Below are 16,308 nucleotides of genomic sequence, written 5' to 3'. Positions count from 1 at the left end.
TAGAATAGGAAAAGGAAAAAAAAAAGTAGTGAAACCAAAAATGTCAGGGCAGAAACACTGGGATAAAAAAAAAAAAAAATCAAACCAGTAAGGGAATGGCATAGCTGAGAAACTCTCCTAAAATCACAAAGATAATGTTAATAAGGCTTTAGTCCCAACACTGGCAGGCAAATCTCTGAGTTCGAGGCCAGTCTGGTCTAAAGAGGGAGTTCCTAAAATCTCTAAGGTTTCCAATTAGAAGGCTTATGCTCCCTCCATAGATGAATCAGGAAGTGTAAACAATCAAGCATAAGAAAAAAACCACTCTTGGGGGCTGGAGAGATGGCTCAGAGGTTAAGAGCATTGTCTGCTCTTCCAAAGGTCCTGAGTTCAATTCCCAGCAACCACATGGTGGCTCACAACCATCTGTAATGGGGTCTGGTGCCCTTTTCTGGCCTGCAGACAGACACACAGACAGAATATTATATAATAAACAAACAAATAAATAAATAAAAAAGAAAAAAAACACTCTATCAAGACTCAGGTAACAAAGGAAGAAAGCCCATACAAAAGAATGAAGACGGACTTGGCCTTAGTGCCACAATCTACCCCAAATGGCAAACATCATGGACATGTTCACAGTATCAGAAAGTAACATGCTGTTCCTTCTAAAGCAGAGTATTTGGAAGAAGTTGATAAACTGTTCTTAAGAGCCATATAAAATGCAGAAGACTTAGAGTAATAAAAACCATTTTGAAAAACAGGACCTATTCCATGCTGTTTCTGAAGAAGCCAGAGTAATCTGGATAGTGCAGAACGAAAGTAAGGGCAGACACACGGACAGAAATAAACCCCACATTTAAGGTCAACTGATTTTAGCAAGTGCACGGAGGTAAGCCAGTAAGTAACCAGCAAAATATCAACAGGGAGGAGAAGGGGACTGGACCTTTTCTTCACACCATATACAGAAAAATAAGTTAAAGTGGCTCATACTAAAAAAATAATAAGTTAAAGTGGCTCATATCTAAAAACCAAAAACTGAAATATCCAGAAAACATAGAAGGAAACCTTTGTGACCTTGGGTAAGAAGAGACTTCTTAAACACAAACTCAAAAGCACAATCAAGGATCACACGTGCTGGCCCACACCTTTAATCCCAGCACTCAAGAGGTGGAGGAAGAGCAAACAGATCTCATTTTCTGAGTTTGAGGCCAGCCTTGTCTACATAGTAAGTTCCAAGCCAATCTACACTCCACAGTGATTGAGACCCTTAACACACAAGAAAGAAACAAACAAAACAAAACCAAAACCCACACAATACAGGAGAAAAAAATTGAAATAAAACTTATTTTCTTCACAAGACACCACTTAGAAAAAGAAATGGTAGTATCTCTTAGAACTGGAACAATGACTGTAAATCATTCCTAGAATATACAAACAACACTTAGGACTCAATAATAAGTCATTAAGAACATGAACAAGGAGCTGGGTATAGTGGCACAAGTTTGTACTCCTAGTACCCTGGAGTCAGAGGCAAGAAGATCCTGAGTTTGAGTCCAGACTACGCTATCCAGTGAGACCCTATAGCAAAAACATCAAGAAGGAGGCCAGGTAGTGGTGGCGCACAGCTTTAACTTGGGAGGCAGGCGAATCTCTGGAAGTTTGAGGCCAGCCTGGTCTACAGAACTAGTTCCAGGACAGCTAAGGCTAAGAAACCCTATATAAAAACAAAACAAAAAAACCAGAAATATGCTCTCCCACCATCAGCTGTTACAGAATTACACAGTAAAATCACTTCATAACAGCAGTGAATAGGTGAATATACGGGTAATTCCAACACTTGGGGAGTAGAGGACACAGCTCAGTGGGTAAAGGTACCAGATGCCAAGCCTCAAGACCTAAGCTTGACTGACCCACATGCTTCCGGAAGGAAAGAACAAATCCCCCAAGATCTCCTCTGAACTCCACACATGTGCCATGGCATGCTCTCCTATCTCTCCCAATAGATAAAATAAACATGTTTTGGTGTTGTTGTTGTTGTTTTGTTTTTGTTTTTTGAGTCAGGGATTTTTTGTATCCTTGGCTGTCCTGGAACTTACTATGTAGAAAGGCTGGCCTCGAACTCAAAGAGATTCACCTGCCTCTGTTTCCCAAGTGCTCTGTGATCAAAAGTGTGTGTCACCACCACCCAGCTAAAATAAATGTTTAAAAAATCATAATAAAGGTGCTGGAGAGATGGCTCAGTGGTTTGCCTGCTCTTCCAAAGGTCCCGAGTTCAATTCCCAGCAACCACATGTGCTCACAACCATCTGTAATGAGATTTGGTGCCCTCTTCTGGCCTGCAAGGATACATGCAGACAGAACACTGAATACATAATAAATAAATCTTTAAAAAAATAATAATAAAGAAGGGCTACAGAAGGTCTCAGCCATTAAGAACATGGTTTCAGCACCCACATCAGGTAGTTCTTATCTATAGTTCACCTCCAGGGGATCCAACACCCTCTTCTGATCTCTGTAAACACTATCACATGCATCACACACACACACACACACACACACACACACACACACACACACACACACAAAGGAGGGGGAGGGAATGGGAGAAGAAGAAGGAGGGGAAACTTCAGTCTAGATGCAAAATTAAAGAAAAAAAGGAATCCAATATAGAAGAATCTCAGCTTCAAGGTCAGCCTGGGCTATGTGGCAAAATAAATATAAGAAAGACAAAGATAAATAAAGATGCTTGACATTAGCAGTGTAGGTATAACAAAGACAGACAACGCCGTGTGCTATGCCGAGGATCAGAAAAATGAGTGTGGTGGTCTGAATGAGAATGGCCCTGGCAGGTTCATCTATGCTTGCTCCCCAGTAGATGGACCTGATTGGAAAGGATTAGGTGTGGCCTTATTGCCCATTATGGTCATGGACTCATCCTCTGAAACTGTAAGCCCCAGTGAACTCTTTCTTCCATAAATTGCTGTCTCAGTTAGGATTTCTATTGCTGTGATGAAACACCATGACCAAAAGCAAGGTGGGAAGGAAAGAGTTTATTTGGCTTACATACAATTTCACATCCATAATCCATCACTGCCGTGGAACAATCTTTGTACACTGTAAAATACACATAACTCTAACTGGTTAATAAAGAGCTGCTGGCCTATAGCTGGGCAGCAAAGACTGGGCAGGAGAGCCAGGCAAGGAGGACGTTGGGAAAAAGAAGGGCAGAGTCGCAGGGGTCAAGAGCCAGACACAGAGGAAGCAAGACATGTAGAAAATGGGGTAAAAAGCCATGAGCCACATGGTAGAACTTAGATAAGAAGTACAGATTAATTTAAGTTGTAAGAGCTAGTTAGTAACAATCCTAAGCTATCAGCCAATCATTTATAATTAAGTCTCTATGTGGTTAGAGAGTTGGTCAGGGGTCTCGATGAAAAACTCCACTTAAACATCACTGAATGAAGTTAGGACAAGAACTAAAACAGGGCAGGAACCTGGAGGGGAAAGCTGGTGTACTGGCCTGCTCCTCATGGTTTGCTCAGCCTGCTTTTTTATAGAACCCAGGACCACCAGCCCAGGAGTAGCACCACCCACAATGGGCTGGTCCCTCCTACATCAATCACTGATTAAGAAAATGTCCTACACAAAAACATTTAAAAAAGGAAAATGCCATGCAGGCTTGCCAGATATGGAGGCATTTTCTCAATCGAGGCTCTCTCCTCTGTGATGACATAAAAGCAGCCCAAACCACTGCTTTGATCATGATGTATCATCACAGCAGCAGAAAAAGAAGGGACACAACAACTGCTAGTGACAATGTTCCAAAAGAAAACAGTGTAGGCATGGTGGTTCACATCTTTGAAATTACAGCACTCTAGCCTGACAATGGAGGTATTTACTATGAAGCACTGCCATAAAGAATTTCTAAGTCTGCTGGGCTACAGCGAGACCTGTTTCAAATAGTCAAATATAAACTTAGCATATGATTGGCAATTACATTCCTACAAATCTGCTCAAGGGAGCACTCATCTAGACAAAATTCTTAAGAGCTAAATCTCAAAACAACCACATGTCATCAAATTGCGAAAAAACAAAATATGAAATTGCCAAAAATAAAATATTATTCAGTAAGATTAAGAAATGCAGATGGGCAATGGTGGTGTATGCCTCTAATACTAGCACTTGGGAGGCAGAGGCAGGTACTCCCTGAGGTGGAGACAGCCTAGATTACAGAGTGAGTTCCGGGACAGCTAGGGCTATATAGAGAAACCCTGTATAGCCCTGTCTCAAAAAAGGGGTGGGGGGGAGGAAGGGAGGGGAACGTATGCCACAAGGATCACCCTTAAAAATATTGGGGGGGGGGGGGGCTGGAGAGATGGCTCAGTGGTTAAGAGCACTGGCTGCGCTGCTTTTCCAGAGGTCCTGAGTTCAATTTTCAGTAAACACATGGTGGCTCACAACAACCTGTAATGAGATCTGGTGCCCTCTTCTGGTGTGAAGGCATACATGGAGGAAATGCTGTATACAAAATAAATAAATCTTAAAAATTATTCTAAGTATGTAATAAAGGAACACACAAAAATAAAAGCAAACAGAACCATTAAACAGGTCAAGGTATCAAGAAATCTGCCACCAGCCGGGCGGTGGTGGCGCACGCCTTTAATCCCAGCACTCGGGAGGCAGAGGCAGGCGGATCTCTGTGAGTTCGAGACCAGCCTGGTCTACAAGAGCTAGTTCCAGGACAGGCTCCAAAACCACAGAGAAACCCTGTCTCGAAAAACCAAAAAAAAAAAAAAAAAAAAAAAGAAAAGAAAAAAAGAAAGAAACGTCTTTAATACCACCACTCTGGAGGCAGATCTCTGTGAGTTTGAGGTCAGCCTGGTCTACAGAGTGACTGCCAGGACAGCCAGAGCTACACAGATAAAGCCTGTCTCAAAAAAACCAAAAAAAAAAGGAAGTTCCATAGAGCTATACTGTGAAGTAAATTATACAAATTTAAATAAGGAACAAAGTATGTCCCCACAAAGTTACACACAGAAAAGGGGTAAAGTAATATGGGCACTTAGGCAGAAAGCTGGAGTGGTGATACATACCTTGAATCCCAGCTAAAGAGGCTAAGAAAAAAACCAGCAGTGTACGGCAAGTTTGAATATCTCAACTCCCCCCCCCCCCCCCCCCGCCTCAAAGAAGATCATATGCGAAGTTAAAAGATATATCCAAACAAACATGAAATAGGCTCAGGAGCGACTGGCCAGCACTTCTGCTAAAGCAAATCCAATCATCAATTTAATCGTAAGGAGAGCAGATAGGCGCAAACTGAGGAAAATTCTACAAACATCTTCTAACCTTTAAAAAGTAAAATGCAAGTGATATTCCCAGACTGGAGGAAAGCAGCAGATGACACTATCTTGGACAAGCAGTGCTGCACTGGGTCTCTCTGTAAACACTACTGACAGGACTGGCCAGATGCTCACAGCTGACAGTTACAGTGTGTGCTTGACAGTGTTATTCCCGAGTTTTCTGGTTGTACTGTGGCTACCTACACAGGATACTGTCCTTGCTGGTCCTGAAATAGCCTTGGGGAAAAGATGAAGCAACAGCATGTGGCAACCTGATCTCACACAGTTTCTAGAAAACTGCATACATTAATTAGTTTCTAGTCTAAGTATGTTATGGTTTGTATATGCAATGCCCACCCCCGCTGCTGTATTAAATACTTAGTTCCCTACCTGTGGAACGACTCTGGGAGTCTGTTAAAACCTCAGCAAGAGGGGCTGGAGAGAGAGAGAGATCAATGGTTAAGAGCTTTTGTTGCCCTTTCAGAGGGCCCAAGTTTGAATTCCCAGCACCCACATGGCAGTTCACACAGTCTGTAACTCTAGTTGCAGGAGATCTGACACCCTCACACAGACACATATGCAGGCAAAACATCAATGCACATAAAATAAACAAAAAATTCAAATAAAACCTCAGGAGGAACAGCCTGTATGGAGGAATTAGGTCTCTGAAGTAGGTATCTGCCCTCTCCAACACCTCCCTCCTTGTAAGTGGACAACCTGCTTCACGTGCTGGGCACTATGATGTTCTGCCCCAGGTAGAATGAAGCTAAGGAGTCAGGTACCAAGGAGCCACAATCAGTCCTCAAGTTGTTTCTGTCACAATGACACAAGTACAATTATAAATGTCAGAATTGAAAGGTTTCTGAGACCGTGTCACACTGTGTTCCAAGCTGATCTGAAACTCATGAGGAAGCGCAGGCTGGCTACAGGCATAAGGCACCACACTCTAAAACAATTATGAATGGTCATATAGAGCATAAATAAATCAACTTTCCTTCAGTTATGCCAGGAAAAACAATACACAATCTCCAAATCATCGCAGAGGATAAAACAAACAATAACACCTCTTACTTTAGTCTAACACAAAATCCTAAACAGAAACCCATGTTAGGGGGCTGGAGAGATGGCTCAGTGGTTAAGAGCACTGACTGCTCTTCCATGGGACCAGGGATCAATTCCCAGCATCCACATGGCAGGTCTATAATTCTAGTTCCAGGGGATTCAACACACTCACACAGACATATTTGCAGGCAAAACACCAATGCACATAAAAATAAAAATAAACAAAAAGAAACCCCAGATAGAAATCATAAAATATGACAGAATAAAAATAAAGACAGCTAAAGAATACAAATACTTCACTCTCCCTGTGTACGGTGGTTTGGATGAGAGTGGACCTATAGGCTCATATATTTGAAATATTGCGTACCTAGCTGGAGGAACTATTGGGGAAGATTCATTAGGTGTGGCCTTGATGGAGGAGGTGTGTCACTGGGGACTAGCTTTGAAGATTCAAAAGCTGATGAATTCCCAATGTCTTTCTCTTTGCCTGGTGCATGTGGGTCAAGATATAAGCGCTCAGCTATTGCTCCAGTTCCCTGCATGCCTGCCTGCTGCCATTTTCCTGCTGTCATGGACATGAGCTCCAACCCTTTAGAACTGTGAGCCACCAAATTAAATGCCTTCTTTTTTATAAGTTACCTTGGTCATGGTGCTTTGTCACAGCAAGTGAAAACTAAGACAATATGGTAAATAGCACAGGATATAAAAGATTAATTTATACAAGACTTAAGACAGTAAAACGACAAATGCAAAGACAAGGCAAAGAAATTAGAAGAGAACAGCACATAGCCTCAGGCCCAGCAGACAACTGATACCAAGAAAAAATACAAGTCTGTAAGAGAGACAGTGCAGGAGAACCATGATGTTCAGGGCTAGCCTGAACTACACTGTATGAGTGCAAACATGTTAAAGTACTGTGCTGCCTGGCATACTGCAAGAGCTCACTATTATCTATTACCCAACACTTGTAGGTTTAGGTTTTTCTGATGGCAATAAAAACGCATGCTTACCACATAAGCATTTAAAAGTTAAGTAACCTACCACACCTGAAGTTAATCACTGTGCTTTTATTTATCCATTTGCATCCTCATAATCTCCTTTCTAGGAGCGCTACCTCTGTGACTGAAATGGTTCCTTGGGGCTGCGACTACACTCAGCAGAAATGACTGTGTTGTACTGTAACTTTACACTAGTGTTAGCAAACCCCTGAGATAATCAACTTACAGAAAGCTTTACTTTGGAAATTCTGGACCATGACTGACTGACGGCACTGTTTCTGGTCCAATAGCAAGGCTACTGGACTGTAGCAGGTGTAGCGCCTGAAGTATCGGATGGTACGCGAGCTGGGAACAAGTTGGAGACTTAAAAACACACACACACAGACAAACAGAGACACGAGGACACGGGTCATCCTTGAAACAAGAATGCCAAGTTTATTGTGCTTCAGAGAAGCTTATACAGGGATCCTTAATGGATAGCCCCAGCTCTCGGGATCTTTCAGCGGCAGGCCTCACCAGAACCCACTCCCTGCATCAGGGTCTCGTGCTCAGAGCAGCTGCAGGCACAGGTAAACAAGTTGTTTCGCTCAGTTCACTCCAGCAGGCAAAGGGTCTGAGGCAGGCAAAAAAGTCAAGGGGCCAGGGGTCTGCAGAGAGTCTAGAGACCTCTACTGACTTGAAGGTACACACACTACATCCCACCTTATGGAAATCTCCACCACATTCCAACCGTACCATCCTCAGACCAAACTTCAACAACTGGACTTTTGACAACAACTGCAGTGTTTCTGGGTTCAAAAATGGTATGCTTTGTGAGACTCAACAGTGAAAGCTATTTGGTGTTTGGTGAGAATCTGCTGCCTGGTTCGAAGACAGACCTAGTTCACTGTATTCTTTATCACACAGAAGAAAGACCTCTAAAAGCCAGCTGAAGCTGGGCAGTGGTGGCGCACGCCTTTAATCTCAGCACTCAGGAGGCAGAGACAGGCGGATATCTGTGAGTTCGAGGCCAGCCTGGTCTACAAGAGCTAGTTCCAGGACAGGCTCCAAAGCTACAGAGAAACCCTGTCTCGAAAAACCAAAAAAAAAAAAAAAAAAAAGCCAGCTGAGTGCTGGAACACCTATCTCTTGCTTCCTGTCTGCCAAGCAAGCAGTGAGGAACAGCCCCCACCATAAGCTCCAAAGCTCCTACCGCCCTGATTATCCTGCCCCCGCACAAAGGGTCAAGTAACCATGGACTGAACCCTCTACCCTCTAAAACTGAGCTAAGACAAATCTTTCCTCCCTTAAAAGTCAAATGAATCAGGAAAAATAGAAAAACATCTCTAAAATCCCTTCTGTAAAGGCATTACTATTACTCATGAGGACTTCTAGCTTGGTCTAGGCACTTCTCAAAGGCCCTATCATAAAACCCCACCCTGGGGATTAGGCTCCAACCTATGAATTTGGGGAAGAAAAACACATTGAGCCAACAGCAACAACTGAGGAAAAATGAGGTTAGAAACTGGGCGTGGATGGCACACTCCTTTAATCCAGCACCTGGGTGATGGAGGTAGAGGGATCATGACTTCAATGCCACCTTTAACTACACGGTGAGTTTGTAGTAAACCTGGATTATGTGAAACCATCTTTAAAAAATAAAAAAAGGCTGGGCAGTGGTGCCACACACCTTTGATCCAGTACTCAGGAGACTGAGACAGGCAGATCTCTGTGAGTTCCAGGACAGACTCCAAAGCTACACAGAGAAACCCTGTCTCGAAAACAAAACAAAACAAAAAAGTTATTTTTAAAATTATATTTATTTAGAGGTAAGAGTCTCAAGCACTGCTGGCTGGTTTCAAACTCACTACATAGCCAAGAATGATCTGAACTTCTGGTTTTCCTTTCTCCACACCCCGAATGACATGTACCAGCATGTCAGGCTCACAAGATGCTAAAGAGCACATCCAGGGCTTTATGCATGCTAGGTAAGCACTCCACAAATCAAGCTGTATTCCCAGCCCTTCGAAAGTATGATTTAATCATTTGTAGCTTAACTAGTATTAGTTATCATTCTGTCACTAAAACTACCTGAGGGGTCTATCTAAAGGAAGGGTTATTCTGGCCTGCAGCTTTGGAGAAGCCAGACTAATGATCTGGCTCTTGCTTTGGGGCTGTAGCAAGGCACAATACATTAGCTGGAGTGTGAGTACTCGTGTCATAATAAGAGAGCAGGGGGTGATGTGTGAGAGAAAGGGTGGCAGGGTATTGTAGTCGAATAAAAAAATGTCCCCATAGGCTAGCTCATGGACTTGAACACTTGGTCCCCAGCTGATGGCCTGTTTGGGGAGGTTATGGAACCTTCAGGAGGTAGAGCCTTTTGGAGGAAGACCATCACTTAGGTGGACTTTGAAAGGATTTATAGCCTCGTCCTGATTCCTGTTCTCTCTTTGCTTCCTTCCTGTATAATTTGCAGCCCGCTTCCTGCTCCTACTCCTAAGCCATACCTTCCCTGCCATAAAGAACTCTTCACACTCTGGAAGTGTAAGCCAACACAAACTCTTCCTTAAGTTGTTTTGGTCATGGAATTTCAACATTGCAATAGAAAAATAACTAAAACAGGTGTCAATAATTCCTTCAAGGGCATAACCTCAATTACTTAATTTTATCTAGATTCCATATTCCACTACCCCCAAATAGTGTCACATGCTCAGGAACAAACTTCCTTTTGGGAGCCATCCGAAGTCCAAGCTGTACCTGTAAAATGCCTCTTCCCTCTCACCTTATCCTCATCTGCAGAGCTCCACTTAGACCTGCTGCCAATCAGGGAAGGTGCTAACAAGCTTGAGAATGCCTCTAAGTACCAGCTGAGCAAATTCTCTTGGTTTTACCAGCACTCCCAGGCCTAGGGCACTTTCCTTCAAACAACCACTTATAATTCCTCAGGCAATGACGCTGAGTGAAGACAAGTTCCTGTGCCAGCCTCTTAACTCACTAAGAGCTTTCACCCTGGAAAAGGAGCACTCTTACCTCCATCCTCTCCCTTCCCTTCTGCTAGGACTATAACTACTTTTCTTATCAACTGGATTCCTCTCCTGTTTCTTTCATTTTCTAAATTATTGTTATGGCTTGTCTGGGAGTTGTTTTTTGTTTGGTTTGGTTTTTGTTTCTTGTTTGTTTGTTTTGTTTTGTTTTGTTTTTGGTTTTTCAAGAGAGGGTTTCTCTGTAGCTTTGGAGCCTGTCCTGGAACTAGCTCTTGTAGACCAAGCTGGTCTCAAACTCACAGAGATCCGCTTGCCTCTGCCTCCCGAGTGCTGGGATTAAAGGTGTGCGCCACCACCGCCTGGCTTTGTTTGTTTTTTTTTTTTAAACAGGGTCTCGATATATAGCCCTGGCTGCCTTAGAACTCACTATGAAGACCAGGCTGACCTCAAACTCATAAAGATTCACCTGTCTTTGCCTCCTGACTGCTAAGATTGACTATAGGCTTTTTAGATTTTGGTTTTGTTTGTTTGTTTCAATGAATGTCCTCTTCCTTCCAAGAATACAAAAGGAAATGGGATTAAGATTTCTTATTAGAGAATGGAAAAGGACCAGAGAATCAGATGGGAAATAAAAGATAGACACACACACACAAGCACGTACAATACACACGCATGCGCCTATACATAAATTAACATGTATACAAATTAACATAGCCAAATGAATGTTAGATTCTCTAATGTGAGTTCATATTAATATATTCACAAAATAATAAAATTTTATCATCATGATCAAAATCAAAGTCCTTATGATGCGGCCAAAAGACACAAAGGCTACGTACAGTTCTGCAGTAAAGCATTTGCCTAGCATGTGTGAGGCTCTGGGTTCAATCCCAGAACCAGAAAAGGGTGCAGGTGGGGGCATAATCACAGGTTTGGAAAACATTTTAAACTCTGGAAATATCCAGTATTCATAAAAGACACATCTGGCCCTGCTGATGGAAGTGGAAACTGAAAAGCCACTTTGGAAACAATCAAGCACTAACCGCTGGGGCTGAACATACTACTAACCTATAATCTGCAATGCCGCTGCTAAATTTAGACTAGAATCTTGGACACTCCGTACTATAAGATATTTAAGAGGAAGTTCATGGTAATTCTTTAAAACAACAAAATTTTCATAATCCAACTATCCATAAACAGAAGAGATGAACCAATAGTGGACTACCCAGAAAAAAAAAAGGAGTACATGAAAATAAATGAGTTAAAATGCTTTTGAGATAAATCCTAAACAAAACCATACCAAAAATATTTCATTTATGAAACTTCAAAATCAGGTCAAAAGAATATACTATTTTAGGGATACTTAGAGTCACAAAGGTACGGCAGCTCACACCTGCAACCCCATCACTTGGGAGGATGAAGGAGGAGGACTGCCAAAACTTCAGAGCTAACCTGAACTAGAGACCCTACCAAAATAAAGCAAAAGTGCCAAGATCGTGAAACCTTGTCAAAACAGAAACACATATGAGAATATTCTAAATCTGAGCTGGAGAGGTGGCTCAGTGATTAAGGTGGCCTTGCAGAAGACCCAGGTTCTGTTCCCAGCATCCCTACCTCCACTTCCAGAGGATCCAATGCCCTCTTCTGGCCTCTACAGGCTTGCACATGGTGCATATATGTATATGAGTGTGTGTGAATTTAGGCAAAACACACACAAAAAGTAAAATAAATCTTAAGAGTCCATACTGTTTATATAAAGACCCACATTCAATTCCCAGTACCCATAACGGGCAGCTCCTGTAACCACAACTCCAGAAAGTCACACCTATACTCAGAAAGTCTTACCCACACAGACACGTAATAAAAGAAAAGCTAATGTCAAAACTATGTATTAGCCGAGTGTGGTGGTAGCTCATGCTTTTAATCTTTTTTTTTTTTCTTCCTCGAAACAGGGTTTCTCTTTAGCTTTAGAGCCTGTCCTGGAACTAGCTCTTGTAGACCAGGCTGGCCTCGAACTCACAGAGATCCACCTGCCTCTGCCTCCCGAGTGCTGGGATTAAAGGTGTGCGCCACCACCGCCCGGCAGATCATGCTTTTAATCTCGAGAGACGGATCTCTATGTATTCCAGGCCAGCTATGGCTACATGGTGAGGCCATTATATGACATTCCTGAAAAAGGAAAAACAATGGAAATGATGAAAAACAAAGAAAAAGATCAACGAGTTGGGGTTGATGAGGAGAGTTAAGAACAGACAAACACTGGGGATTCTTAGGACAGTGAAAAGTTTGTGTAGCAGTATATGACGGATCACGTCATCTTACATATCCCAAACCCACAGAATGTGGGTTACCAAAAGTGAACTTTAAACTATGAACTTTGGGTGCCAATCTGGGCTCATCAAGTGTAACAGAAACCAGTGCTGATAAGAAGTCTGAATGTAGCCGGCCGGTGGTGGCGCACGCCTTTAATACCAGCACTCGGGATTCAGAGGCAGGCGGATCTCTGTGAGTTCGAGGCCAGCCTGGTCTACAAGAGCTAGTTCCAGGACAGGAACCAAAAACTACGGAGAAACCCTGTCTCGAAAATCCAAAAAAAAAAAAAAAAAAAAAAAAAGGAGTCTGAATGTGAGAGGAGAGTATATGGTATAATATTCCCGTTTTCCTTTCAACTGAATGGTGAGCTTAAACCTGTTCTAAAAATTTAACGCTTTAAACTCGTAAGTACACAGAAATAGTTTAAGAGGTCAAAACCTCCAACTGCTGAGAAATTCCTCGTTAGCTTGTCTCGGAACTTGGTCATTTCTAGAAATGTATCAATCATAAAAATGCACGCATTACTTTAGTACGGACACCTGTTGGGAGGTGTCAAGAAAAAAGAAGGGAGGGAGGGAGGAGAGACAGCAACAGGAGCACCAGCAGCAGTATAGTGGACAGACCACACAGAGGGTCGAGACTCTGGGCACCACAATGAGCTTCCCAAAAGCTTTTTTATCACAGTCTACAAATCTATGAAGGCCCTCTGGGATGGACACATTCACAGACAACGATACACTCCCCATCTTTGCTCAGTTAAAAAGCGCAGATTAACCAAAGGGGACTTCCAAAGCTATGACAGTCGGGGTGGAGATGAGGAGATCAAATCCGTCTCCTGGGGAAAGGCACTTATCCCAAAACCGAAATGACGACCAAGCGGAGTTCAACAAATGTTTCCCGACAGGGCACAGGCCAATACCCCCTTACAGCGCACACTCCCCACTCACCCTGGGTGGAGCCGCCTCCCAGCGACCCCCTCGGCCCGCCGGAAACGGCAGCGAGCCTTCGAGGCCAGATCCCGGGGGACGCGCCCACTGACAAGCCGCGGGCCACGCCACCACGGGCGCGCGTGACCGCGCCCACGCGGCCCTCCCGTGCGCCGCGCCTTTGGGTCCACTTCCACTCAGCTCTGGGTCATCCTCCGGCCTCGGGGGCGGCGCCCACCAGTCCCAGTCAGGGGCAGCCCGGCCCGCTAGGCCCCGGCCCCAGGCCCGAAGCCTCTGCCTCCCCTCTCCTCACCGTGTCGACCCCTGAGCTGTCTTCCCGGGTGCCCTGGGTCTCCTCGCCGACTGCGGCTTCCAGCACAGCGCCAGGGCCCCCCAGCGGCTCCAGGGGTGCAGGCTGCAATGGCCTCTCGGGGTCCGGAGGTGTCTGCTCCATAGCCGCAGTTCGGCACCGCGAATACAGTGCGCCTGCGCCGTGCCTAGCCCGCGGCCGCCCCGCCCCCTGCCTCCTGTAGTCCCGCCCCCTGCCGACAGAAGCTCCTCCCCGGCAGCAGTGAAGGCAGAAGGCTGAACAGAGGGAAGTAAGGGAAACCTAAGGGGAATCCGCAGAGACACTGGTCAGCTACGAAACTGGAAATACGGAAGAACGGGTGGAGACAGAACAAAAGAAGTGAAGGTCAAGTGAACGCAAAAAAAAAAAAAAAAAGCAGAAATCATAGAGTTGTGGTGGCGTACACTTTCAATCCCAGCACTCAGGAGACAGAGGCAGGTGGATCTCTGAGTTTGTCACTAGCCTGGTCTACCGAGTGAGTTCCGGGACACCCAGGGCTACACAGAGAAACCCTGTCTCGGAAAAAAAAAAAAAAGTAGTGGGGGAGAGGAGAAATTATTAAGATTGGGGGGACCCTTCAAGTAAATTCAAAAGAAAAGAAAGGTCTTCTGACCACCACCCTTGCCGGGCATCCACAGTTCTGTTTCCACAAGCACAGACTAGAGCAGCGTCAATGATTAACTTTCAGAGGTTGAGTAACACACTCAGCAAAGATAACGCTGAAGGGTTTGAGAGCGATGAAGACAGACGGGCTGCGGCAGGGCGGGTGTTTAAACCTCAGACACTGACACACTGGAGACCTGATCATTTTCAACACAAGTCTCCCGTAATTTTCTGAACCTGCGCCCCTGTAAGATTCACTGTGGTTGCCTGAAAAAGCTCTCTGGCTGTAGCCAAAATAGAGGATCTTGAGGTCTGTCTTTCTGAACAGAAATCTCCTCTCAGTTTTTCAAGGACCCAAACGGATCTTTCTTTTTTTTTTTTTTTTTTTTTTTTAGTTTTTCGAGACAGAGTTTCTCTGTAGCTTTGGAGCATGTCCTGGAACTAGCTCTTGTAGACCAGGCTGGCCTCGAACTCATAGAGATCCGCCTGCCTCTGCCTCCCGAGTGCTGGGATTAAAGGCGTGCGCCACCACCGCCCGGCTCAAATGAATCTTTCTGAAAACAGCCATTTCATGTTATGAAATGCAACTTTTTCCTCCTGGAATGCAATTTCCTCTCTCTCTCTCTCTCTCTCTCTTTCTCTCTCTCTCTCTCTCTCCCAAAGTTCCATTCATACTCTAAGCATTTTCCATGCTATTTTACAATAATTTGTGTTCCCATCCATCTCCATCACTAGACTTTGGACTCCTTTAAAGCAGGGACCCACCCTGTCTCGAATAAACCAAAATAATAATAATAATAATAATAATAATAAAGCAGGTACCCACTCCCTCCATATCCTCCCCCCCACTCCCTCCATTTCCTCCCCCCCACACACACACAAAGCCCAGAATACTTAGGTTTGGAGGTATTTTCTTGCTTACCAGGAATTAGTTACGCCAGGCAAACTCCCAGAAAGCATACTTTTAAATCAGAAGAGGCTCACTAATCGCAGGAGGGATAGATTTGTTCTCCGTAAAAGACTGGATCCTAAAGCCAGCAGGATGCTTGCTGTGCACGGGTCTCTCTGTACAGTGAGTGGGAATACGGAAAAGTCACCTGGCTTGATGAGGCAGTCTCTGAAGGTCATAGTACTGTCCACTGTTTTCACTTCTTTTAAATGTGTGTGTGTGTGTGTGTGTGTGTGTGTGTGTAAGAGAGAGAGAGAGAGAGAGAGAGAGAGAGAGAGAGAACTGCCTGGTAGTAGTGGCACACTCCTTTAGTCCCAGCACTCAGAGGCAGGTGATTCTCTGAGTTTAAGGCCAACCTGGTGTAGACAGTGAGTTTCAGGAAAAGCAGAGCTATAAAGAGAAACCCTGTTTGGGTAAAAAAAAAAAATAGATAATAAATAAATAAATAAAACTGAAACTGGGCAGATTCATTGGCTACCTTGAATCCCTCATTCCTCCATACTCTGTGTGTGTGAAAAACTTACAGGGTTGGGGATGTAGCATTTGACATTAGTAGCAATTTCCTTGTGTTGTCTACCTCACGTTCCAGTCAAAAATGTTTCCAAAGTGTCTTCTTAGCGCTTTGCTTTGTCCTGTAACATAGAAGCTTCCTGACTAGGACGGCACAGTGGTGCGCTGCCTGCCTAACATCCACAAAGCCCTGTAGATACCCAGCATGTATAAGACTCTGGTTTCAGTCGCCAGAATGAGAACAAGGAAGTGGGGAGTAGGGTATGGGGGGGAGGAGTATCAGTCAAAAGGGTTTTGGTTTGGTCTGGTTGAGC

The 16,308-nt window shown here is 44.1% G+C and overlaps 1 protein-coding gene across 1 annotated transcript in view; it reads right to left on the bottom strand.

The window, feature by feature from the left end:
• The window catches only part of Snx4 (sorting nexin 4), a 66,643-nt gene extending 52,592 nt beyond the window's left edge, over window positions 1-14,051 (bottom strand). The window contains exon 1 of the mRNA XM_041673385.1: window positions 13,897-14,051. Coding sequence (XP_041529319.1) covers window positions 13,897-14,037 — 141 coding nt within the window. The 5' untranslated portion in view covers window positions 14,038-14,051. The remainder of the gene's footprint in view (window positions 1-13,896) is intronic.
• Window positions 14,052-16,308: the final 2,257 nt, after the last annotated feature.

The sequence above is a fragment of the Microtus oregoni genome, unplaced genomic scaffold, assembly GCF_018167655.1.
Source record: "Microtus oregoni isolate MIOR12 unplaced genomic scaffold, Mior012 000023F_ref0000262, whole genome shotgun sequence".
Classification (NCBI taxonomy): domain Eukaryota; kingdom Metazoa; phylum Chordata; class Mammalia; order Rodentia; family Cricetidae; genus Microtus; species Microtus oregoni.
This window is presented reverse-complemented; position numbering and strand designations above follow the sequence as displayed.